The 26,721-nt window shown below is 46.2% G+C and overlaps 1 protein-coding gene across 1 annotated transcript in view; it reads right to left on the bottom strand.

Moving 5' to 3' along the window:
* The window catches only part of TRIM66 (tripartite motif containing 66), a 57,208-nt gene that overhangs the window by 14,016 nt on the left and 16,471 nt on the right, over positions 1 to 26,721 (bottom strand). Inside the window, 9 exon segments of the mRNA XM_025459400.3 lie at positions 9,760 to 9,921; positions 11,269 to 12,173; positions 13,631 to 13,748; positions 15,824 to 15,970; positions 16,540 to 16,654; positions 17,901 to 18,017; positions 18,331 to 18,463; positions 19,300 to 19,447; positions 21,031 to 21,134. Coding sequence (XP_025315185.3) covers positions 9,760 to 9,921; positions 11,269 to 12,173; positions 13,631 to 13,748; positions 15,824 to 15,970; positions 16,540 to 16,654; positions 17,901 to 18,017; positions 18,331 to 18,463; positions 19,300 to 19,447; positions 21,031 to 21,134 — 1,949 coding nt within the window.

A 26,721-nucleotide genomic window follows, 5' to 3' on the forward strand; every position in this document is an offset into this window, starting at 1 on the left:
TTTTCAAAACACAAATCTGACCACATCATTCCTTTGCATAAAGTCCCACAGTGCAATTCCACCATTCTCAGGACAACTGTGAAATGATTGCCCATCCCTGGTCCTACTCTGCAGCCACAGTTCTTACAACAACCCTCCCACTCTCTGAGCTCCAGCCACTCAGATATTTTTTTTCAATCCCTGAAACATGCCAAGCTCTCCTTCCACCTACAAACTTCATCCCCTTCAAATAGACCGCTTCCTCCCCGTGGAACATTCTCCTATCCCTACCCCTGTACCACTTATTCTTCTAAATTCAGCTCACCTGCAGTTTTTTATATCAAAGCCTCCTTTCATTCTGTAGCCCAGACCTCATTCCCCTCCTTTTACATTCTTGTAAATCCCCTGCCCGCCCCCTTTTTTTTTACTGTATTCTCATAGTTGTGAGACCATTTGATTAATCTGTTTCCTCCATAAATCATAAATTCCATTAGGGCATGGACTGTACCTATTTTGCTTACCCACTATATTTCTAGACCCAGGAGCAGTACCTGGCTGAGTATATGAATTCATTAGCTATTTAAAACTTTTACTTTTTTTTTAAGATTTTATTCATTCATTCATGAGTGACACACAGAGAGAGAGAGAGAGAGAGAGAGAGGCAGAGACACAGGCAGAGGGAGAAGCAGGCTCCATGCAGGAAGCTCGATGTGGAACTTGATCCCAGGTCTCTAGGATCACACCCCGGGCCGCAGGCGGCGCTAAACTGCTGCATCACCAGGGCTGCCCTATTTAAAACTTTTTAAAATAGTAATGTGTGACTGTGTATTCTACTAATCTCAAACCAAATAAATAGCAGCTTTGTAATATTAACAACTGAGTCTATGCATTGATTGTCTTTATGAAGCTAAAAGTTATTGAGCATTTCTTCTATGTGAGGAAATTTGCTAAATGTCTTCCATACATTTCCTCACCGAATCCTCATCACAAACATTAAAGGGCTATTGTGAAGGTAACAAGAACAAATATAGGTAAAGGTTTAGAACAGTGTCTGCCACATGGCAGGTACTCAGCAACCCCCAGATACTGCTATTGCTGCCCTGGTACTATGACTGTTAGCATCATTCTCGTGGCCTGCACTTTACACTTGAAAAAAAATGAAGTTCAGCAAAGACATCTGAAGTCTTTTATGTTATTGAACACATCATTTTGTAAATTTCCATTTCCCTTTATTTGTGTTCACACATAGAAATTGATTTTTATGGATTGAGCTTGTTACCCAGAGATCTTGCTGAAGTCACCTGGGGGATTTCTGTGCACACAAATGATGTCATCCATGACCAGTTAAGTTTTACTTCTCTTCCCTGCACTTGTTTTCCCAGCCTCACTCTGCCAGCTAAGTACAGGAGGACCAGGTCAAGTAGAAGGAGTGATAGTAGCCATCCTTGTCTCATTCCTGATCCCAGGAGATCCTTTCAATATTTCACCAACTAAGCATGATATGTGATATGGGATTTTTACTGATGTAGAATCCAGAGCTTGGGCGCTGAAGCCATGCTCTTGACTGTGGTCTGGGTCTGTTCTCTGTGCTTAATCATCCTCCCCTCTCACACACTCTGCACTTCAGACTCTCTGTCCCTCCCTCTCCTGCTCTCCTCAACCTTCTCTCTCTTTTCCTCTCCTGTTCTTTTTTATCATCTCTTTCTCTTCTCTCCCAACACTTTCCCCCTATTATTTAACTGTGTTAGTAAAGCTTATACGTTCTATTTTTAATTCTCAATTTTAAAAGCAGATGAGCTAAATATAAATGCCTTTTGTCTCCCCCATAGAAAAGTTCATTTTTTATATGTTCCTTGGTAGTTCAATAGTGTTCAATGAAAAGACTTCAATTTGCTCTACAGTCTAAGTCCCAAGATAAGAAATATTGAGGAGAAGGAGGTCTGGGGAGAATACTCAGAGCAAATTGGGTAGATTAAGCATGGAAAAGCTATCTCAAACATGCCCTGGCCTGCATCCCTTGGTATCCCCGCTGTCCTGTTTATATGCTACCACAGCTTTCTAAGGTTCTATCTTTCCTTATCTATGGACAAGAATTCCCAATGATTGTTGCAATCCTTTTTGTCATATATGACAGCCTAATCCTTTGACCTGGTTTCTTTCACCTTTTCCCCATCTGACATGTATATTTATTGCAGCTCTAGTGGTCATCTCATCTGCCAATGACATAGGTGGCTCTCTCTTTGAGATCCTTGGTGCCAAGCATTAAGGACACCAAAATCTACCCGGGACAATCCCAAGTAATAATGGTCAGGTGCTGTATCTGTCACAAAATACGCACAACATTAAATCCCCAAAGATAAAACTCCCCAGATTGGAGGTAGGCTATCTCCACCTCTATCTCCAGATTAGAGGTAGGATATCTTCATAGGATATCAATTCCCTTGTCCTGATTACTTATTGCATATCATGAAGTGTGACTTAATACAACAACTGAGGAGGGCATGCAGACTGAGCCACAGGAGAATTATGGAAATTCTATCAGTTTACTTTGATCTGGACTTGCTGAACCTGCTCCTATAATACCCAGCACATAGTACAGGACCAATAACATATCCTATGATACTGCAGACTACACTAGTCTCCTTCATGTCTACATCCATAGCCAATGTCAAGGTGACCAAAGCCATCAGGGAGTTGGGCGGGGGGGGAGCTCTGGAAGTGGTAAAAAGAACCTGAGAAATGTTCATGGGAGAATTCTGGGTATGATCTCAGAGAAAGTGCAATGAGGAAGCCAGCCCCATCCCTCTTCTACAGGTTATACAAACACAATGGCATTTTGGGAACATACGTACACTGTGTGTTAGTATTTTTGATACTTCATTTGGCTCTTTGGAGTGAAGAGGTACAAAATATTAAAAGAGAAGGAACTATTTCTTGTGTTGGAAGAAACAGAGGATTGAGAACCTACATCCTACCCTGCTGCCGGTGCTACAAGGTGAGTAGGAAGAAGGGCCAAATTTCCCAGCTAGGAAAGGAGGCTGGGTCACTGGGGCCTGGAAGGAAGGACAGAGCTTCTTGAGAGCATGGTAGGCTTGGGAGTATGACAGTGCTTGACATCTGGTGCCACACACAAAGGAGGAGCTCATCTGTCCGTGGAGATGATGCTGACTGCCCTCTCTAGCACCCAGTATTGCTCAGGGGTCAAATTAGAGAAGGCAAAATGATATGTCCAGCTGTAAGGTCAGTGTAGGGCAAGCTGTCAGCTATATAACAGATACTTTGCCTTCTTTGCATACAAAACCTACAGATTTCATGAGGGAAAAATATGTATTTTGTGGTTTGCAAGTGAAAATAAACTATTTTCTAGTTCAGGGGGGAAGAGAAGTAAAAAATTCCAAAAGCATTAACTCTGATAATCAGCTCAGGCCATTTCTGGGGTAAGAGGGGAGATGCCGAGCCTCCTACCTCTCTTACCTAGTGTCTCCTCACTTGCTCCTAATTTTCTCTCCTTCCCCCATATTGTACGTTCCTATCTCTCTTTCCTCTTCTTGTTTTTCTCCCTTTATCTCCACCACCTGCCTGATCTGTGACCTGTCTGAATCACCTCACCTGGGACGTATAGAATCTGTCTGTCTGAACCACCTGCCTCCACAACTTGCCTGACCTGTAACCTCTCTGAACTGTCTGACCTTCAGCCTCTTCTACTAGTCATCTATGCAATTCTTCACCCACATACCTGTCTTCTATTTGACCTAAGCTCTTCTACCTGCCACCCCCCTCGTCATCCTTGCCATTCAGATCTTATACTAGAGTTTGATGTGCTTACATTACTGCAATGATTATTACAGTAATGACAGTGTTGTCAAAATTCTGAGAAAGCACTTGCATCCAGCAGAAAAGGAAACTGAGACACAGAGTGATGACACAGATTTCCCAAGCTTATATAGGCCCAAGACTAGAAATCTGGGCCCAGCCTTAAAAATCTGCTGGCTGGTCTTGATTTTGTGCCATTAGCTAAAAGGCTAGTGCTCTAGTAAGACATGATAGAGAAGTCAATAAACAGACACTTAATGCACATGCCCTGAGTTTAATATAAATTTCAGGTTCTTACAGCCAGATAATATTTCTGGGGATAAAGTAGCACAAATATGGTGGTGTTCCACAGAAATTAATTTTCCAAATATCTGAAACATACCTCTTTCAGTAACAAAAGGCAATTGACTTTAAAATATTATTTTGAATGGGAGTACTTCTAGAACACTTCACATACCACCTCGTCATAATAAACAGAGTATATGGAGCCTGAGACCATTCTCTAGTAACATAAAGGAACTTGGATGGACCTCTATCGCTGGAGTGGACCGTAGCTTAGCCTGTCCTTTCACTGGATGACCTTGCAATGTGGCACTTTTCCAGGTGATGTTTCCTGTCTTCTCCCTTGTTAACAGCTGCCATTACAGAAGTCCTGATTCCTTGCTTCTACTCTGCTTACTGCTCTAAGGTACAGCAACCCAAATTTCCAAAGGAAACCATACAACTAAGCTTGTAGTCAAGACCTCTGGCTAGACACCTGAGTGTGGACTTGTGATCTCATGCTGAACAGAGTGTGTAGGGTTTATGACATCTGTTCTTGCCACTGCTCCAAGGCTTCAGCTGCTTACTTCTGCTTTTAGGATTTTGCCCCATTGTTAGAATTGTCAAAGACTGACCACCCTTATAAATGTACAGAGAACAAGGGAGCAATGACTTCAAAAATGTGTCCTGGAAACACATTGAAGGCCTCCACTCTGGTTGAAGGAAGCAGATAAGGAGACAAAGATTGAGGTAAACAGATTTGAGTGTTTTGATAACTGCACATCAGGTAGACTGGTTGAACAGTAGTAGATCTTCAAACAACTGAATCAGATACCCAAGGAAGTGATAGCTTTCCTAGCAAGTGTGTTCCCACGTTGATCTTAAATAGCAAACTCACTGCTCTTATTGACAACAGCAAATGCTCCCCCACCTTGATGAAAAGTTCTTGTACAAATTAACCATGTGCATGTAACCATGGTAATATATGCTAACTGACCAGAGTCAAATGGGAAAACTTTCATGGGTAGTGAAGAGAGAACTAAAGAGTGCCCAGTGCCCTGATGATTCAGGAAAGACAGAAAAAGCAAAGAGGATCCCAGAGTCTGAGATGGAAGGAAGAAGAAAGGAATAAGTGGATTCCAGTAACTTTGAAGTAAAAGCCAGAATGAGTGGAACCCTGAAAACCCAAGCCTTGGAGACTCAGGAAACTTAGGCCAGAGTTATTTTGGCCAGGGCAGTGTAAGGAAATTTAAGGCCCAGGAGTCCTATTTTCTCATGGACCAGGAGACTTAGACAAAGATCCTGGATCTGGTCTGAGTGAAATCAGGCCAGAACAGAGGAAAGAGCCTTCCTAGATGATGTAAAATTCAGGGAGCCAGACCTGGGGAATACTTGGCTTGGTTCCTGAGGACAGAGCAGATCTCTGTACAGCTCTGTCATTGCTGACCTAAGAAAGCCTCTCAAGGCCCTGGGAAGATTCTGAGCAAATTCTGCTGTTGAGGCCAGGCTATGAGGACATAATCATTGCTGGAGTCGAGAGTCACGATCTGGCCCACAGCTGTGGATCTGGAGACTATGAAGGCAGGATGCCCAGTATTTCCTTACTTAAGCTAAGATTTAGGGTAGGAGTTTAAGCAAGATACTTCCCATCTCTGGGCTTTAATTTCCTCCTCCACAGGTTAATGTAAATCTGAGTTGTAAGAATCAAATTACAAGCTCAGGCATCAAAGGGCTTGGATAATGATGTAAATGCTCTTTCATGTGAGTCATTATCTCTTCCTCTTCTGCGTCATTCTCACTAATGTGGACCACAGGAATGCCTATGCTTAGACATCATTTACTAAAAATATATCTCAGACTCCTCTGAAGCTATAAGCATCCTGGTGGTCTCTCGGTGCTCTGTGGAGGATGTGGACATGTGAGCAGAAAAGAGGTCCCCCTTGCAGTTAAATTAGGGCTTCGACAGGCTCTCTGTGGTGCCTACAGCCTCGCCTCCACAAGAGTCTTGAGGAAGAGAGTGTGTGTGTTTTTCATCAGTTGACTTGTTCAGAAGTACAAAATGAAGCCATCAAACTGTTTTCCAGTTTCACTTAGGATGTAAGACATTCTGTTGTAGTGCTGCAACCGTGGTCTCTCTTCAGAGTGGCTAAACCAAGATTAGGCAACTGTGAGGGACAGACAGATGTCAAAAATTCATTCCAAAACACCCTGCTGGATGCAGGGAAGGTAGTAGGGGAAGCTGCTTCTGAGACTGCAGAGCTCATGCCCGTCCAAAAACTTTCCTATCTCACTTTCAGTTCAGTTAGCTGTGCTATCACCAAAGTTCTCTTCATGGCGATGTAAGGTCAGTTGCAGATCAGAGTGTGAGTGAGTCCCTGTGGAATGCAGAGAAGCACCTGATGCCACAGCTTCCTCTGGTCCATGGCCTTCACGCAGACCTCTGACTTCCCCGGTACTCAGTAGGCCGTCACAGGCTTAGGAGCGGGCTGGAGGCTAAAATATCTTTACCAGATAGAGATAACCAGAAGAGGCTGGGTTCTAAGCCCTCTCCCCGGCAGGGCCTCAGGCTACTCCAATGATTGTAAAGAGAAAAATCCAGCAAGTGAAAGGCCAGATGGAGTCTTGCTTCTCCCACTGCAGAGCACAAGGAGAGGCGATATAACCTAGCCCCTGAACATGAGCAGGGTCAAGAACCCGTGCTCTGGTCCTAACTTTGCCAATGCTCTGCTGTATAGCTCTTAGGTGGTCACTTAACCTCTCTGTGTCTCAGTTTCCACATCTTTCAAAGGGGAATATGAAAGTGGCCTCCTCATAGTACTTCTAGGATAAACAGAGATAAAATGGAATAATCCATGTAAAAACCTATAGAAACAGGTAGAAAAATACTACACAAAGTGTTATCATTCAATGATAAATTGCTCAAAACGTTGTTCAGTGTCCTCAATCTTCAGACCCTCATCATGCCCAATCCCAGCTTCAAGGCATTGAGAAAGCCCTGTTTCTTATTTCAGTAGCTTTGTGTATAATCAGTACCTCTCTTAGTCAAGAAGACCCAAAGGATCCTCTGAGCCAGGATGGCAACACTGAGGTTCCTTATTAGGGGAGTCCAAACCAGGAATAAGCCTATAAAACATTAGGGAAAGGCCAGGCCACCTGCCCCTCTGAACTTCTGCATTAGCCCAGGTTAGTAAGGGCCAGGGCCAGCTCAAAATGAGAAGATAAGAGTTCCTAGGACCTTCACTAGCCCCACTGCCAACCCATAGCCACACAGTAGGGCAGCATGCCCCTGATGCTTAGAGAGCCCTGTGGGCCACCTGCACAGGCAGCACAGACTTGATGCCTGCACATGGATCACCTCCTTTCCTTTGTAATGTGTGTAGGAACAGAATCAAGACCTGTGAAACAAGCAGCGGCATTTTCTGTAGCGCTTCTTACTACCACTTGAGCACTGGCAATCCCCATGGTGCCTTCTGAACTACTGACATCTAGAGCTAGCTGCTTTCTGGTCACCTTCTTATGTAGCTTCCACAGGAGACCACCAACAATTCAAATTTAACTTTTTCCTCCCCCCAAATAGGCCCTTCTTCCCACGCTCCCATCTCTATGAATGGCAACCCAGTGGGCAAGACAGACCTGGGTGTCAAGCCAAAGGACCTTCTCTCCATCTCTTTCCATTACCAATCAGACTCCAAGTCCAAAAACTCCTGTGATCTGATCTCTTGAAGTCCATGCTTCCTCCTTAAACCCAGTGTTACTGATTCCATTCAACCACTCCTGATTCTCATCTGTACTATTTTGGTCTCCCTTCCTACAGCTGAAGTGACCTTTCTAAAATTGAATTCAAACCGTGTCCCTCTCTGCTAGAAATCCTTCATTTGCTCCTCACAACCCCCAAGACCAAATGCTAAACTCTGGAACATCATTTACAAGGCCTTCCAAGCACTCTGGCTCCATTCCCTAGTACACCTCACGTTCCTAGCATGTCAAGTTATCTGAAACCCCTCTAAGGGCCCCAGGCTTTCTCTCACTTTGGACCCTCTTACTAGCCATTCCCTTTGATTATTTGTTCTAGCCCTCTTCATCATCCCTCTTCACTAGCCTAACTACTTCAAATCTCTGCTTAAAATCAGGTCCCCTGGGGAGTCCTCTGTGAGGGGTTCTTCTAGGTTACCTGCTCCTTCTCTGCACCCCAGTGACTATCCCAGCACTTTATCACATCTGTTGTCATTGCTTATTTAACTGTCTCTCCCACTAGACCATAGGCTCTAATGTCACACTCTTATTCGCTGATATGTGCCTGACACCTAGCAAAACACATGGCACACACTAGGAGATGAATATATATTTTTTGAACATTGAGTAAATAACTGGATGGTTACTTACTGAATAAGTAAGTAGCCTAAGTATAAAAAGTTAAACCCCCTGAAAGCCACAACAGGCCTACTTATAGCATCTCCAGGGCCTCAGACCAAATGGCTTTCAACAGGGCCGGATGGGCCCAGCACAGACCAAAATCCACTAATACCAGAGGCCTAGCCAGACTTCAAGAGCCACCAGGGATTTCCAAGTTACCATTTCATTTTTGTCATCCCTACTTTTCTGAAGTCTCTTCTCAAGTATCACTGGGATAGATTGATCTAAGATATGTGGCAATGGTGCTGGGGGAAGCATGGTGAGGGGCAGATATACAAAAGAGCTGCAGAACCAGGGATGCAGAGCCAGAGCCATGTGCAGGGCTGAGTGTGCAGGCCGGGGGGGGCGGGGGGGGAGGGGGCATCAAACAGCTGACACAGCTTCAAGTACAGGGCTGATAGGAGGCGCCCAACAGCCTGAGGGTACCAAGCCAGAGAAGGCAACAGGACAGTGGGACAGGGCCAAGGGATACAGAAAGGGCACAACACATAAGTGAGGTTCCAGCTAGGAGGATGACAGAGATAAGGGTGAAGGGCAGGGATAATGGGAGCACAGCCGAGGAATTGTGGCATTCTGAGCTGTTACCAAGTAAATTAATATTTCTAGCAAGCAGGTGCATTGGTGGACAGGAAAGGCTCCAGTAGCTTCTCTTCAAGAGCTCTCAGTATCCTTAGCCACACAGCTACCTCTGTGGTAGCTGTACATTCTACCTCTGTGGTAGAATGTACCTGTGGGACATTCCTACAGGCTGTTCACCCAACAAACCCCACTGATTCAAATTCTAAAACCAATCACCTTTGGATTGTGCAGTCACATAAAATATTTTCCCCATTTTTGTTGCAGAGAAAAAACAGTTGGTCTTTGGATTCTGACAAATTTCATTTGAAATAACCCTCAGCCCTTTCATCCACTAGCTATAGGGCCCTGGACCCTCAGTTTCCTTGGCTAGAAAGTAGGGACAGCCACCTCACAGAACCGCAACACCCCATGCACCATACTAGGTGCAGTGCAAGTGTGTAATAAATTGGCTTTCTTTCCCTTCTACTTTCCCCTTCCATTCTAAATGAAGGCCAATCGGTCCCATTTTCAGTGTGCATGTGGGAGTGGGAATGGGCATGAAGCAGGACCTAGGTTGCTGACTCATTAGGATAAAAGACATGAGTCAGGGCTGTGTAATATCCAGGGATGGAACAGGGACACTCCGCCCCCCCACCAGTCATCCTCATCCGGTTCCCTGGGGTCTTGGCTGGCAGTGGGTCCCACATGGCCATGGAAAGCAGGCTCCATTAGTACCTTTCTCACCACACTTGGAGAGGAGTGCGGGATGGTGCCGTCTGGTGGGGGGACACCAGGAGGGGTTTCCTCCCCAGACGCCTGGGGCAAGTTAGCAGCAGTATTCTTGTCAAGTGGGAGAGGCGGCTTTGGACCTTCAGATGTGGGGTGCTCATCCGAAGCCTGAAGGAGAAAATAAGAACTTGGGTGGGTTTTATGGCAAAAAGCAGTAGCAGCAGCAAAGACGGATGCCCATCCTTCATTGCCCATTGTCACCAACTCCATACACATTGTGAACTGCTAGAAAATTTTTCAGAAAGGAAGATACTCTCATCTAAATTCTTCAGGAAACTACATCCTAGTATGACAGTCTTAGGATAAAATCGAAACCAAGAATTCTGGGCTGTCATATTCACCCTAGCAATCTAACACTTCTGACATACATTTTGCCTGTGGGACTCAATGAACCCTAGACCTTTCTCTGCCATCATCAGGATGATTTGCTATCTCCTCAAAGGAACTGAGCCTCAGAGGGAGACATTTGAAGCATGATCTGACACTGTCAGTGCTAAAGCATAAATGTGAGGCCTTATATTTTATAATAAAGTTAAAGTCCATAGAGGTGCTTTGAAGATATAAATGTGATTACAGATTTAAAGGAGACACCACTGGGGGGAAAGGTGAGAAAGGATAGGGAGAAGGGGCTAGGACGAGAAACTCTGGAACAAAAAGAAAGGCACGAGTTACAGATGAAGACATGGAATGCAGCAAAGATCCCAGAGGTACAATCTGTACCTCCTCAATTGGCTCTTAGCTGAGAGAAGAGAGGAGCAGCACTCACCACCCCTCCAGGGAGAAAACAAGGCCTCTCCTGTGGAATTACAGTCAGCAGACCCAGATCGAAGTCTTGGTTCTGTCACTCAATATTTTATGATCTCTAGGCAAAGTGCCTGCCCTCCCAGACCCCCAAATCTGTGCCTATAAATAACAGATGACATAGCCTATCTAATACTATTGATAGGATAAATGATATAGTATATATAAAACATACCTAGCTTAGGAGGTTTGAAGCAAAATTTAAGTCTATAGCTGTGTGGTGTTATAAAGATGCTACCCACTAGCATCTAATGTATACCTTTGCTCCACTCCTTAAGCTCTCCCCTCCCATCTAAGATTCATAAGTTCTCAGCAAGGGAAGTGGGAGGTTACACAGATAACAGGCAGCCTCCCTTCTGTCCTGGCAGTGGTTCTATTGATGGACAAGGTCCCTAGTGTCATCTAGAAGGACATGGCTAAGCCAGGCCATTCTGGAGAGTATGGAGCCCAGATCCCTGTTGGGACAAAGTACTGTGATTTCTGGAGCTTTCTTGAGATGGGCAGTGGAGCCCAGAAGAACTTGAATGTGAGTTCTGAGTTCAAGGCCACCCTCCTGTGCCTCCCTTGTGGCTGGGGGAGGGTGGGGAGTAGCTTTGTTTGCTGAGTGGTCCCAGGACAGGCAGAACATATGCCCTGAGCCACCGCGAGGCTCACCTGTGCAGCATCCTCTTGGCTCTGGGACTGGACGGGTGCTGGCTGCCTCACAATGTAGTTGATCTGTCCCACAATGGTTTGCTGAAGATGCTGAGGAGATTTGGTCTGATTCAGCTGTAGGCTGGGCTGTTGAGCCTGAAGAAGAAGCTCCAGGTCCTTCTGCATCTCCTCCAGCTCAAATTTGTGGTGCATTATATCCATGTTCTGGGAACAGGCAGGCCCAGGAGGGCTCCCATGCTGACTAGAAGCTGGATGCTGGGATGGAGGTAGAGGTGGCAGTGGCTGCTGCTGGGGTGGGGGTGGCAGAGGTGGCGGAGGTGGCAGTTGCTGCTGTGGCTGCTGCTGAAAGTGGCTGAGCTTCAGCTTCTGGTGGTGGCCAAACTGGACTTGGATAGAGGGTGTCTGTAAGGTGGGTTGGGCATGAGCTCCTTGCTGAACATCCTGTGGGGGCACAATGCATACTGGCTGGGAAGTTGGCTGTTGCCCCAGCCGCTGGGATGTGTTCTCCTGCTCCACGGGGGGCTGGGTTTCCAGCCAGGGCTGCATCAGTTTTGGTGGCTGAGGATTGCAAGGCAGCTCCTTCTCCCTGGGCAGCAGAGTAGAGCACTGCAGAGAGCCTAGCTGTTGGGGTGCCATCTCTGAGGGCTGCCTAAAGCTGTGGGCTGAGTGTATGCTGGGTGGGGGGACCTGGCCTTTGAGGGAAGGCGAGGCTGGGGAGCAGTGGGAGCAGCATACAGATGAAGAACACAGTGCTGGAGACTGGAACTTATGTGAGGGGTGGCTAAGAGTCTCTTGCTGAGCCACTGGGGACTGGTGGCTTTGATAAAAGGATGATGGTCCCTGTAAGCCTCCATAAGCAGGAGTATCTGCCCGGGACAGCTGTCCACCTTCAGTAGTTATACAGCCTGAAAATTCAGAAGAGAGAGTGTTTTCCAAAGGTATCTGCAGCTGTTCCCCACTTCCTGCTCCTGGGACCAAAGGACACCATGCAATAAACCTTTACCAGGTGTGTTACGATTAGCAATTCAACTCCTGACTGGGAAATCCCACCCCTGATCTCCAAGATTCAGTCTAGAACGCTGAACCAGCAATAGAACCCGCATGGACCTTTGGGGACCAAAGACATTTGAGAAATTAGCTCAGCTTTCTCCAGATGCTTAGTCCTCACTGTTTGTATCCCACTAGAGAAATCATAGGCTCCTTTAAATAGTACCCACTGCTTTCAAACACAGACTCAGACAAAAAAAAAAAATCAACATTAGGTGTGGGGAGGTAGCATGCTGGAGTGTCACAAAGGAAAGAGAGACGGCCCTGGGATAAATGACCAAGTCTCCAAATATAGGTGTGAGGCGTTGTGTTTTGGGCCAGGAGGATGTAAGGAGTAAGGGAGCTCCAACATCAGGTCAGGGACAATACTAGCACTGTCCTGAGGTCTCTAGACCCTGGCCTATGAGTAGACAATATCTATCCCTAGCTCAGTCTCACAGCTTCTTCAGCTGCTTGTTTTGATGAGGCTTACTGAGGGAAAGACTCAGCAGCTCGAGAGCCAGAGGTGTGTTCTGTTCACCTAAGTCCCTCAGTGGCCAGCATGGGGTGCTGACCCCCAGCAGGGGCCCACCAAAAGTCTATTGAATTAAATTAAAGGGAAAAGGGGAGCAAAACCTCAACCTAAATGTTATTCTTCACTCTGTCAAGTTCAAAAAGCTTTCCTAGACCTTAACAACCCAGACCAAGGCAGCAGTTGGTCATTAGCTTAACAAACCTACATGGGGCCATCAACACAGGCACAGCCACAAGTTGTCTACACTCCACCTGAAGACTGAACACCAGGAAATCACTGCAGCTCAGGAATTATGTGCTTGCATCTCAGCTTCGGGCAGGGAAGATGTGTTGACACTGCCCCTCTGCCTCCCTCCCCACTCCACACCCCAATGCTGATATCCATTTTGTGCCTACACACACGAATACCCTTGTAGGACCACAGAGACACAGATTCACCTGCACTGCCATCCAGCATTCTGGAGAGCAGGGCCTCTATCTTGTTTCCTCTCCAGCAATGAAACCAAGGTAACAGGGCATTCATGCAGAATGGAAAGCTCAGATTTCAACTGGTCCTGTTACAAAAGTCCTGTGTTGCCATTGCTATTTAAGTTGTCCCCTCCTTCCGAACCCCCGCCCCCCACACATGCATGCACACACCCACACACACACACACAGGTCTGCTGAATGACTCCATGACTACTGGGAGTCTCAGGGGGTGCTTTCTCTTGGGCATATGCTGACCCACCCAGTGAGCTAAGCAGACATGCTCTATTCATTTTTCGCAATTATGTAAAAGCCCACAGGGTGGGCTCTGGCTCACCAAGGGAAGCCAGCTGCTTGGTCCAGAAGTTAGGCTCCCAGGTGAATCTGATACTCCAGGGGGAGCCCGGATCTGTGTTGCAGTTTGCCTCCAGCAATCGCTGCATCTGAAACACAATCTGATAACAGCACCAAAGGTCATTTCTTTGGGCATCTTGCACCTGAATGACAACTCCCTCTCCCTCACTCTTCAGGCAGGTTGAAGGGCTCAGAGTCTTTAGCCTCAGGTCCCTCATATGCTCATTTCTTTGCACCTTGGTAGCTTCACATCCTTTCCCCTGCTCTTGCCCCTCCCCCCACCAGGTGATCCCCTTCCTCTTAGCCGGGTTTAGACCCTTATCTTTTGGGAGCTTTGAATGGTCTATAATTCTCAGGGTATCACCTGGCAGCCCTCTCAGGAGTTCCATTCATTCTACCAAAACCTCAATGTAAAAGCCTATGGTGGCAGACATTCTCAGAACTCCCCACTTCCATCCTTCTGCCCACATGTAAAACTGCCCTTGTCATCCACCACCCTCTTCCTCCCTCATCACTTGCATCCATCTCCTATCATGAACTCTCCCTTGTATCTAGGACTTTGGCAAGCATCCAACTCACCCTGCCATCAGCCTAGTTTACCAATGTCCTGGTCACCATCTTGGCCTCTCCTTCCTGCATCTCCTTAGTGTCAATCACCTTCATCTCCCTTTCCAGTTCAGGCACCATACTCAGACCTTTGCTTCATCTAGAGACCTTCGTCTGCAATGACTGCCCCCAGCTCCAACTAGCTCTTGCTCTTTCTGAGTGCACTCTCCAGTCTCACAGAACTCCCCAAGCCCCCTGGGGCCTGATGAGCTGTAACAGTATCACTAGGGCCTAAGCCCCTCTGTCTCACCGTGGTCCGGTAGCCTAAAGTCAATCCAGCCATCCCGAAGCTATTTTATCTGGGGTTGCTTCAGTGATCACTAACCTTGGGGGCACCCCGCCATTCTTTTTCTTATCACTTCTTTTCTCCCTGGCTTCCTCCTCTTCCACTGTCCTTGACGACTAAAGTCCTCACTTCTCTTCTCAATTCCATGTACCTAGTGCCTAGCTCTCTTATCACCTCCTACTTCAGTGAAGAAAAGGGATACAAAAGACAAACTGCTGCAAACTGGTACCCTGCCTACCTCCAAACATCATATGGAGACCTTCCTGTCCTCCCTCCTCAGAGGAAGTACCTTTTATGTGTAGGGTCAGCTGGTTCACTCTCCATCCTACATCTCTATGCCTTCTCAGTATGCTCACTCCACCACATATCTCTATCATCAACCTCTTCTCCCAAATAAACTTGTGCAAATGTCTTCCATACTTAAAATCAATCTCCCAATTCTGTTTTCTTCTCAAGCTACCTCATTTCCCTTCTTTTCACTTCTGTTTCTACTTCCTCCCCTCCTCCCCTCATTCTAGATTTTCACCCTCCCATTTTGCTGGAATTTCTTTCAAAATATCACCAGGGACCTCCTGATTCCCATATCTCAATAATTCTCTTCACTGCTCACCCTCTTTCACCTAGATAGCAATGATAAAATTGATCACTTGATATTTGAAACTGCTAATTTCTGTGTACCACCCCCTCCTACTTTTCCTGCAATCCATCTTGGACTGTGCTTCTCACCCTCCTTCATTCTTCTTCCTCTGTCTATGCTGAGAATTATAGTATTTCCCTCAGTCTCAGATGTCTTCTATTCCTTCCACAAACTCTTCCTAGGTGATACCACCAATATCTCAGTGACTCCCCCTCTCTATCTCCAACCCTGACTTTCCTTCTGACTTCCAGACCTATCAATCGATAGAAATTTTAGACATCTCCTTTGCGATGCCCTGGCACCTTAGATTCAACATATCACAATATAAACCCCACTAACTTATTTCAAAATTCTTGCTCCTTCTCCTAGTCTTCACCATCCTCACAAACCCAATACCTCAACATCATACTCCTTCCCTCCAACCCCATTTAAAACCAAACAACTGTCTCTGGAATGTCTAGAACACTGCTAATGTCCAGGCTCATGTATGAATCCATGACCTAACACAGAACTACAGAATTTCCCACCTGACTTGCCCAGAGGAAAGCAAGACCCTTTCAGCACCTGTCCTTGGCACGTGGGGTTTGGTAGAAGATACTTTTCACTTACTAACCCCAAAGCAGTGATTGATGAGTTGGAGCTCTTACCAGCTCTTTGCTGAACAGGAAAGGGACACTGGTCTTGCTGCAGACAGCCCAGTTGATGAAGTTCTGCACATGCTCAAACTGACGGTTGAGAACCATGATGCTCTGTAACTGCTGTTCCAGCTTCCGCTTTCTCTCATTAGTAATACCCTGAGTATGGACAGAGAAGGAAGAGTCCCTCTTCCTGTTCTTGGACTTGATGCCACCTGTTTGGGGAGTCTGGTGGCCCATGTATCAGTGTGAGCCCTTATGGGGTCAGAGGAGACTGAGCCCCCAAGAGGATGACAGTGCAACAGAGTGCTGCCATGGGTGGCAGAGACACAGAGAGGGAGGGAGAAGGTGGGTGGATTTTATAGTGCAAACAGGGAATGGGTGATAAATTAATGAGGACACAAACAAATGTCTAGATCTCTCAGGCATAACTTGTTTCATGACCCTCTCTTCTAAGGCTATAAGCCTGCACAGTCCAGGAAGGCAATTGCATTAAACCCATATAGCATTGATAGGAGTTTGAACTGACTTTCTAGCCCTTAAGGAGCCATACTCCCCAAAATAGACTGGACATTTTAGGATACAGGGAATTGTAGAAAGCTAAGGAAACTACACATCTTAATTCCAGCTCAGGCAGCTCTGAATGCTAGGACTAGTTTGATATGTGCCTGGTTTTTTACTTAGAGAGAACACTGACCCATCCGTGTGATTCATTTGTCCATATATACCTCCAACTCCTCTATGAGCCCGTTGGCCTGTTTGTTCAGCTCATTCATCAGAACCATCTTGGCCATCTTGATCTGGTTTTCCACCTTCCTGTGTTGATGCTTCACCTCAAAAATCCTATAAACAGAAGGGGACAGAACATGGTGAACCCCTCCCTCCAGGCCCATGAGGCCCTAGACACAGCAAATATAACAGCCAACAACTTAGAGGCTGTCTATGAATATCAGGGCCCAGTAGGCACCAAAAACAAAAAAAAAAATGAGAACCTTCCTCCACCCCTCTAACCTTTGGACAACCCAGCCCACTTGATCTAAATGGGCCTAAAGCTTAGCCAGGTTTTCTATAGGGAAACCTCAGGTCCATACTCAGGGCAACCTAGCAGCTCACCAGTTACACAGCACTGGAAGTAGCACAGAGAGTGAGTCATGTAATCTGTTCTCTTAGAAAGGTGGATATCCCCTAAACAATGCCAGGCAATAAAAAGAGCATGGGTAGAGACAGAAAGTGGACTAGTGGTTGCCAAGGGCTGGGGATACTGGGGAGAATGGGGAATGACTACTAATGTGTATTGGGTTTCTTTAGGGAATGAAAAAATGTTCTAAGAGTAGACAATAATAATGATTTACACAACTCTATGAATATACTGAAAATTACTGAATTGTACATTTTAAAAGGGCAAGGTTATGGTATATAAATTCTACCTCAGTAAAGTTTTTAAAAAATGGGTTTTGAAGTCACACAGACCTAACTTCCAAATCCAGCTGAGTCACTGACCAGCTGTGTGATCTTAGACAAGTCACTTAACCTCTCTGAATCTCAGTCTCCTCATCAGTACAATGGAGATAAGCCAACTCAAAGAACTATAAGAATTGAACAAAATAATGCATATAGATGCCTAACCCAGTGCCTGCCACGTGATAAGTTCTTAATACCTACTAATTTCTCTTCCCACGTTAAATATCAATGATCCCATATCATTTGTAGACTTATATGGAAGACACTGGGACAGTAGTATAAAAGGCAGATTGCCACTGACTTACTGCATCCTCATGATAAACCCATGATCTGCTTTATGCCCCCGGTCTCAAGCACCTACCTCTGGCTATGTTGTGGCCATCTTCAGAAGGTATGTGCTTAGGCCCAAACTCACACTGATTATCCTGACCTAGCTTGGTTCCATCTACCAAATGATGACCCAAAATCCTTTCACTGGCCACAAGATTTCTAAGTTCCAGGACATATGCCTACATCTGCTTAAAACCAGTGTTTTTCATAAGTACTATATCTGATAGCCTGGTATCAGGATCCAGGATGTCAGTAAACACAGCATCTTGAGCATTGGCAAGGGGCTAGTCTGTGTTACCTGTCCTCAATTTGCTTTGCAGATGTCTGTAGAGTAGATTTCTTATGAGCCACCTGTGTAGTCACACTTTCTAGAAGCATCCTCTGGTTTTGCAAAACTTCTTCAAGATGTCTACACCTAAAGGAGGAAGCAGAGAATAACCTGAGGAGGGCTCCGTCTTCTTTTGAGCAAGCCAGTCAAGCAAGAACCCCCACAGTGTATTTTCTCAGCCAGGCCCAAGGAAGATAGGATTATGTATAGGAAAGGTGCAGAGTCTTGGCCCTTCAGACCTCCAGAGAAGCCCCACAGCGGGAGCAGAGGAAAATCTCCAGCCTCAAGGCCCCAGACTGGCGTGGGCAGAGAGAGGATTTTGACACACTGGGAGCCCAGAGGTAGCAAAGCGGGGTCCAGAGCCCACCTCAGCACCCTGTGAGCAGTCACCCAGCCCCACCTGTGTTCTTTGTGTTCCACCATGAGGCAGCTATGGCACGTGAGCACATCACAGGTCTCGCAGAATAGCTTGAGCACTTCCTGTGTGTGTAGAGGACAGTACAAGGCGAAGTCCCCAGAACCACTGCTCACTCCTGTCAGAGAAGAGAGAGAAGGTGGACTTCTCTTGCTCAGGAAGACTCTCAGCTAAGTTCCACTGAGCAGCCCTCAGCCCTCAATGGACACAGGGGAGACACAGGGCTTGGAGGAAAGGTGGTACAAACAGAAGAGTCCTTTCTCTGGACCACTGAGGCTTTAAGAGAATAAGGAAGAACACGAGCTTCGCCTGGCTAGATTTGTCCAGCTGTCCAGAAATCATACACTGCCTGCCCAAGGCTAAGGAGGGTGCTTGCTGCTGTAGCACATGGATTTCCTACAGAGTGCTGAATCCTCTAAAATTCAACCTAAACCTCTTCATTAACCAGGATGCTATTGGCAGGGGGAGGGGGGCTCCAGGCCAGATCACATGGATCATTCACTCTGGTTCCTATGGGTGTGACAAAGGTTAACCCCCTCCCATAGTTCAAGTTGGGGGCAAAGACTGTCATCAAGATTGTCATTTAAAAGAAGTGGCACTGGATGGACACAGAGATGAGCCTTAATCTAGGTTGTTTAATTAGGCAAGTAAGTAACTAGAAGCCAGGCATGATTACTCTAATTAGAGGTGAAGGTAGGGAACTCAGCTAGCTCTCATGATAATTCACAACTACTCCTCCCTGCACATCTGGCTCACACTCATGCCTCCCCCCTCAAGCCCCGCAATAAGGGAGAGCCTGGCATGAACTGTTTTTTCCTGCAGGAAAGGCTCTGAGACCACCCCAACCCTCACCCCCAGTAGGGAAACAAGGTCAGAAAGAGCTACTCTCCAGAACTTTGAGGGTCCAGCTCCACTTTGGTGCACATGAGCTAGTGAGGATGGCAGGAGAGGTACCTGGTGGTCCCTTGTGGGCCCGCGGAAAGAGTGGGCCCCCAGGGGCGGGGCCATGCCGGTGCTCCTCTGTGCATGAGCTGCACAGCCAGCGGTTGCAGTAGGTGCACAGGATATGCGCTGCCCTCTTCTCCTTGCACTCGGAGCAGTTCTGAAAGTACAAAGGTCTGGAGTTACTGATAATGTCCTCCTTTGGAGCTGCCTCTATAGGAGATCCTATATGGTGTTCCCTGTAGGGCCATCAATTCTGGGGAGCCACCTGGGAGTGACACATGGTGGCTTGCAAAGGAAAGCGTCCTTTGTGACTAAAACAGTAGTGACTGGGTGACAGGCACTGATGGGGGCACCCAGTAGCACTGGGTGTTATATGTTATATAACATATATATGTTATATGTTGGCAAATCGAACTCCAATAAAAATATATTAAATAAATAAATAAATAAATAAATAAATAAATAAATAAATAAAACAAACAGTAGTGACCTCAAGGACTATTCCCCCAAGTCCCATGCTACAGATGAGGACACCCAAATGAGTAGGCAAAGGCATGTTCCCCAGGCCCATACAGCCCTCACAGTGTGGCCAACATTCAGAGGGTGATCCTGTGATAAAAGGCCACACCAGGTGCTAAGGAAGGAGAGGGGGACTTCCAGGGGCTCAGCCAAGGAGATGCCAGGAAATATTTTACAAGGAGGTGACTTCTGATTGGATGTAGAATGACAAGTAGGGAGCGAAATGGGAGAGCACGGGCAAAAGCCGAAAAGTCAGTATGCCTGCAGAAAGGGAGAAGCCACAGATATGGGAGGATATACAGCCAAGAAAGGACAAGTCCAGACCAATCCTCAGAGCCGTGCTTCCTTGCTGGGCCCAAGGAAACCTAGCCCTCTCCTGGTCCAAACGTTCATTCACTCGGTCAGCAAAAATCTTGCAGGGCTAATGTAAAAACATGAGTAAAAAAGGAGATTTGGAAAAAGCTGGTCTGTCTGTGCCTGAATATCACAAGCCATCAAAATGATGTGGATTCTGACAGCATTGTTTTCTTACTGGCATCTGACAAACCCACAGTGGGGGCGGGGGGGGGAAACACACGTTTTAGTAATTAAACTATGAATTCCTTGAGAGTAGAGAACATGGGTATCTCTCTCCCTAGCATCCAGCAGATGGCCCAGCATGTGCCAGACATTCAATAAGAATTAGACACAGGATCGGGTAAATACATTGGCCAAATGGATCAAATGCAGTGGCACCCCTCAGAGTACCCCAGAGAAGAGAGGAATGGGAGGTGCTAGTCAGAAAGTGATTCAGAAACTCAGGAAAAGGGTATTAGTTGCTAAATACAAGCAAGACCAATGAACCCATTTAGTTCACACTGGTGTATACGTTTCAACTCAGGGGGAGAAAAAAGTACTGATATTTTCCAGTAAGAGGTATAAGAAAAATACCTTCATTTTACTTTCCCCAATTCAAATATTTTGACACTTTTTGGATAGAAGGACAGAAGAATGGGTGGATGGATGGGTAGATGAACAGGTGGACAGATGGACGGATGAATGGATGGGTGGGTAGGTCATTGGATGGATAGGTGGGTGGATGGGTGGGTGGGCGGATAGATGATTAGGCAAAGTGATGAAGGAGTAAAAAGTCAGGTGAAGTGACGGGTGAACAGGTGAACTTATGGACAGGGGCCCCACAGATCTCTGAAAAGGATCAGGTGTTTCTTTGTCCTGACTTACCCTGGCCATCTTGGATCGCCCTGTAGAAAAGCACTGCAGAAAAAAATGTTCATTTACATCCCTGGTAAGATATACTCGCTTACACCCAGGACAGGAGATGAGCTCTGGCAGGGGGACAAAAAAACAGAGTTAGGGCAACATGGCAGACTATACAAAAGGCCTAGACATGAGACTTCCTAATACACAACACCAAGGTACATGTCAATACCACTTGTGTCAAAATGAAGTACGTTTGATGTCATGGCCTGCACTTTTCATCTAGGTACTCTGGACAGGACTATCCCAGTGGGAGCCAGCCCTACAGACCTACTCACATCTGGTCTGGTCCTACCTTCCTGCCCTCCTCACAAGCCATGCTATCAAAGGCCCAACCCTGTTATGGTTCTGATAACTGGGTGCCTTCTTGCTGCTCCCACTCCTCATTCCCAGGCTCTGAGAGCCCAGTTCCTGCTACCAGATAAGCTCCAGGGGGTCAGTTTAGCCCAGTGCACAGTTTCAGTAGAACTAAGGTTATCACACAGCAAAACTATTTTAAAGACCTCAAAGCTAGAGCTTCAAGCAAACTCTCCCCAGAGAAAGCAAAACCTCCCTGCCTGCTCATCTAGGAGGTATTTTTCTCTTACTACCGCCAATACCAGTCTGCCCATGGGACTCAGCTTTTTCTGGGCCTTCTCCTTCTATCCATGTTGCATCCCCTGTACATGTCTCACATGTGAACATGACCACATTGTCTTACCCTTTCCCGAGAGAAATGTAACAGTCTCCAATACTTTCCTTAGCCTAGGAGGTTCCTGAACAACATAAGCATCATGAGACTGCCACCCTGAAGACTCTAGTGCTCTTCAGGCCCACCCCAAGAGCAGGAAGGCCACTGGATGCAGGGAAATGAGGCTGCCTGTGTGCAAGCATAAGAGCCACCTGCAAAGTGGTGGCTATGGCAGTGAATGCAGCACTACCAACACAATCTTCTCAGCCTCATATCATCGAAATGATACAATGGCAGTTGCAGCCAGACCAGTTACAGTCTAAATACCAGGTTTACCACCCAGTGACCCTGGTTGGGCAAGTCTCTTAATCTCACTATGCTCCTCCAGTTTCTTCATGTGTAAAATAGGAAAGGAAAGTAAGAGTTGCCATGAGGTTTCAATTAAATAATACTTGAGAAAGCACCTGATCCCCCACGAATGTTGACTTTTAATTCAAAAGATTTCTCAAAGCTCATTCACAGCAAGGCAATGACCTCAATTATCAGCTCTCCCAGCTGATGGAAGTCAGAGAGTCTGAGAGGTAGAGTGAGAACATGGCCACAAGTTCTTCTGCCCCTGCATCCATGCTCTTGCAATCCTAACCATTAAAAGGTGGAGTCTATTCTCCACCCTTGGAAGCTAGGCTGTTTTCATGACCTGCTCTGGCCAACAGAGTGCAGCAGAAGTGACAATGAACAAGTTCCAAGCCTAGACCTCAAGTGGCTTTGTAGGATTCTGCTCTGCTCTCAGAACTCTAAGATCACCACATGAACAACCCCAAGTTACATTGCTGGAAGATGAGAGGCCATGCAGATCAATGCCTCATTGTCTCAGGGGCTCACTAGAAGCCATCATAAACCAGTTAGCCCCAGCTAACACCCTAGCTGAACACAGCTCACAGAGGTGAGCACAGCTAAGGTTAGCCAAGCCCAGCCAAGCCTAGCCAAGCCCTGAAGAACCACCCAGAGAGTCCCAGTCCAAATTGCTGACCTATAGAATCATCAATAAAATACAATTTTTTAAACTACTAAGTCTTGAGTGTCTTATAATGCAGCAAAAGCTAACTGATCTATCTCAGAAAAATCAAAATCCACAACATCATGCAAAGTAATAATTCAATACTCTTTCTCCCCTCCCCCTGCCAAGTCCCCCATTGAAGAAACCCTCCCCCAGCCTTCACAGAGCCATGGATCTGCAATCTCCTAAATATTTTCCTGCCTGTCAAACACAGTGGCCAGAGGTGAAGAAGAATGCTCTTCACAGGTGTCACCATCCAGGGGACTGTCCCTCTCTTCCACTTCACTCATCCTGGAGAGACCCTCTCATCTATCCCCAGGTCAGAAATGCTTCTCTAATTGTTGAAAATGATTTCCACAAGGCTTCTAAGCCCATAGCAACAGATGCCCAAACATTAGTCTCATTAGCATCATGAAAAAAGAGAAATAACTGAGGAGATCAGACAAGGCCTCATAGCACATCCTCTACTATTCCTGGCCTGAAATGACAAAGCTCTCATCTTCAGCCTTACATCTCCTTCTAAGCTGGCCTTACCTCTCTTTAGTCTCACCTTCAGCCTCACACACCCTGTGTCCTTGCCAGGGCAAATATCTCTGCTGTCTTCTGAATACCCAACCTCTGTTTGTGTAAGTACTGTCCCCTCTCTTGAAGTACTCTCTCACTCCCCTCCTTTTCAACTCCTATTCATCCTTTCAAACCTGTTTAAATGTTCTACCTTGGAGAAGCAGAGTTGATTTCCCTCAGGATGAGTTAATTATTCCCTCTTCTGGGTCCCAACACACCCCGAACATCCTTCTAGTATGACAAATATCACATTGCATTTTAACTATCTGTTCATATGTCTGCATACAAAAATAATCCACGATTGGCACTAAAGGATGTTGCATAATTTTTAGCAGATTGGACAATTAAATTTCTTTGGGTTTGGGTATCCCATGCATATTCCTTGCACTCACAGCCACTGAACAGTAGTAAGAAGTCACCTGGAAGTTTTCAGTGTGATGAGAAAAAAATGATAAAGGATGATAAAAGAATCAGGTATGATCCAGAGCAGAGGTGTGGTGCTTGGGAAAGGCTGTGAATTGGGAAATGTGGGTTCCAGGCCCAGGGATGGCACTATCTGTGTAACCTTAGATAAGTGACCCCTTCCCTCTGAACCTTATTTTCTAGATCCTTAAAATGAGGGAAATAAGGAATAGTAGGGAAGTGTGAATTATCCAACCCTCTTCCTCTGCCTCCTGCACCCAAGCTTCAGAAATATTCCCCTGATCAAGACTGGATGGGGCAGATAGCCAGTAGCTTGCCTCTCTCACCTTTGCCAGCAAGTTAGGGGACAGCCTTATGGCCTAGAGGAGGTCTCCATCTAAAAACTCATCCCATCTAAAGAAGGGATGCTGTGGCAGACAACAGAAATGGAAAACCTCAGCAATCCCGCAAGCAGGTCCGAGGGAGGCCGTGGGGTGCAGAGCGGACACAGAAGACATGTGCTCTCTTTGGGTCACAAGATATGTTTTTGTTTTTAAGATTTATTTATTAGAGAGAGAGAGAGAGAGTGAAAGAGAGTGTACAAGCGGGAGAGACAGAGAAAGGAGAGAGAGTCTCAAGTAGACACCATGCTGAGCACGGAGCCCGATGCGGTGCTCAATCTCACGGTCCTGAGATCATGACCTATGCAGAAACCAAGAGTAGGATGCTTAACTGACTGCACTACCCAGGCGCCTTGGGTCACAACATCTTTGTCCAGAAATTCTCATCTTCACTCAGAAGGTCCCTAGCCCAAATCAAGCTGTGTCAACCTTGAACTTCTATTCCAAGAGGGTTCCCCCATTCTTCAATGTGAAAACCAAAACAAAGTTTCATTTTATTATGTTTTTGCTTTTTGTAGACTCCACGCCCAGTATGGAGCCCAATGCCAGGCTTGAACTCACAACCTCAAGATCAAGACCTGAGCTGAGATCAAGAGTCAGACACTCAACTGACTAAGGCACCCAGGCACACCCAAAGTTTTATTTTAGACAACTGAAATATATGAACCCATAGGGCTGCAGATGTATGTACAAAATAACCAAACATATGCTTATAATACTTAACATTTAATATTTAATACCTAGTTATTAATACATATTTAAGTCACATGTTATATAAAATATTTAGATACATTTTTTTTGTACTTGGATTATTCAAGTAATAGCCTTAAGTTTTTATTTCATACACAGGAATACCAATTCTGAGCAATGTAGATCCAGGACCCAAAGGTCACACACGATCATCCCTAGGGGAAATGGGGCTTTTGCTTCCTGAATGAAGAAGTCACAGGTAGCAGAGGTTCTCCTGGGGACCTATGAGCCTGGGAGAGAAGCTCTGAAAGGTCCAAGGTGTTCAATCCACCTGTCATAAGAGTGAGCACTTTGGTCCCTAGGAGGCATGGGGCAAATTATTCTCTTAACACCACTCCCTGCACCAGACCTTTATGCGTGTTATCTCATTGAATCATCAACTTACCTCTACGAGGCAAGCATTATCCCCATTTGATAGCTGGGGAGACTGAGGCTCCAAGAAGTTGCCCCTGGCAAAGATCATACAAAACAGGGGCAGAGCTATGATTGGAATCCAAGTCTCTCTGCCTCTAAAATCCAGCCCTTTCCATTATGCTATACCTCTCTAATTCAAGTGTAAACAAGATAATTTTGTTTTAATTAATTAGATAATTTTATTATAAGTAGAATATTCCATAATAATGATCAGACTCTAAATGATGCCCTGAACCCAGCTTTGGATTAGGGGAATCCAGAAGAAGAGGCTGGGAGCTAGCCTCATTTGTGCTTCAAGTTTTAGGAAATATGATCTTTGAGGAAAGGCAGGTGAAGATGACTTTTTCTGCCCAGTAATATATCTGGGGATAGTTTCATATTGTAGAGCTAGTGGTTCTCAAACTTTGTTACATATTTGAATCCTATGGGGCACTTTAAACTTCCTGATGTCCACTCCATATCAATTAAATAAAAGTTTTAGGAGGTGGAATCCAGGCATAAATATTTGTTAAAATTCCCCAGGTGAGGGCAGCCCCAGTGGCTCAGTGGTTTAGCGCCGCCTTCAGCCCAGGGCCTGATCCTGGAGACCCAGGATAAAGTCCCGCGCCAGGCTCCTTGCATGGAGCCTGCTTCTCCCTCTGCCTGTGTCTCTGCCTCTCTCTCTCTCTCTACGAATAAAATCTTAAAAAAAAAAAAATTCCCCAGGTGATTACAATATGCAACCATGTTTGAGAACCAGCACCTTGGAGAGAGCATCTCCTGCCCCTGTGTCTGAGCCTGATAGCTCTTTCCCTGTACCACACAGCTGAAAAGGGCAGAATCACCTAGTTTTAAAGAGGGTCCACAAAGTTAGGAATGCATACTGAATGCAGCTATGATGTATCTCCCCTCTGGCAGGGAAGAGAAGAGGACAGATCCCCAGCAGACAGCAGGGTGTTCTGATACCTAGGTACCCTGGGGATTGGTGGTAGCTGGAGGACACATCCTGCCTCCCCTAACTCCCAGCTCCACTGCAGGACCCATGAGCTAAGGGTGTATCCTTAGGGTGCTGCTTGAGCTTTGGCACTATAACCACCGCTACTGGAGTCTAGAGTGTGCTGAGCTCAGGCCTTAGTGAGGCAGCAAGGGAGGGAGAGTCAAGACTGGGTGGTCCACCCTTCAGACATGAACAGCAACGCCAAGGCAACCTGGGGACCAGGAGGCTAGGGTGGGAAAGAAATCTCAAGGAAGTCTCAAGAAAGCCAGCATTGGGTCAGCTCAGCCCACCAGGTAAGGGACACATAAACCACCGGCGCATAAGCCTGGAGTCCAGGGCTACGCAGCCCCCTGGGGTTAAGAAGCCCTTCATTCTACAGCTCTTGTCCATGGCTCCAAGGAACTTTATAGCTGGGGCCCAA

This window comes from Canis lupus, chromosome 21, assembly GCF_003254725.2.
Source record: "Canis lupus dingo isolate Sandy chromosome 21, ASM325472v2, whole genome shotgun sequence".
NCBI lineage: Eukaryota > Metazoa > Chordata > Mammalia > Carnivora > Canidae > Canis > Canis lupus.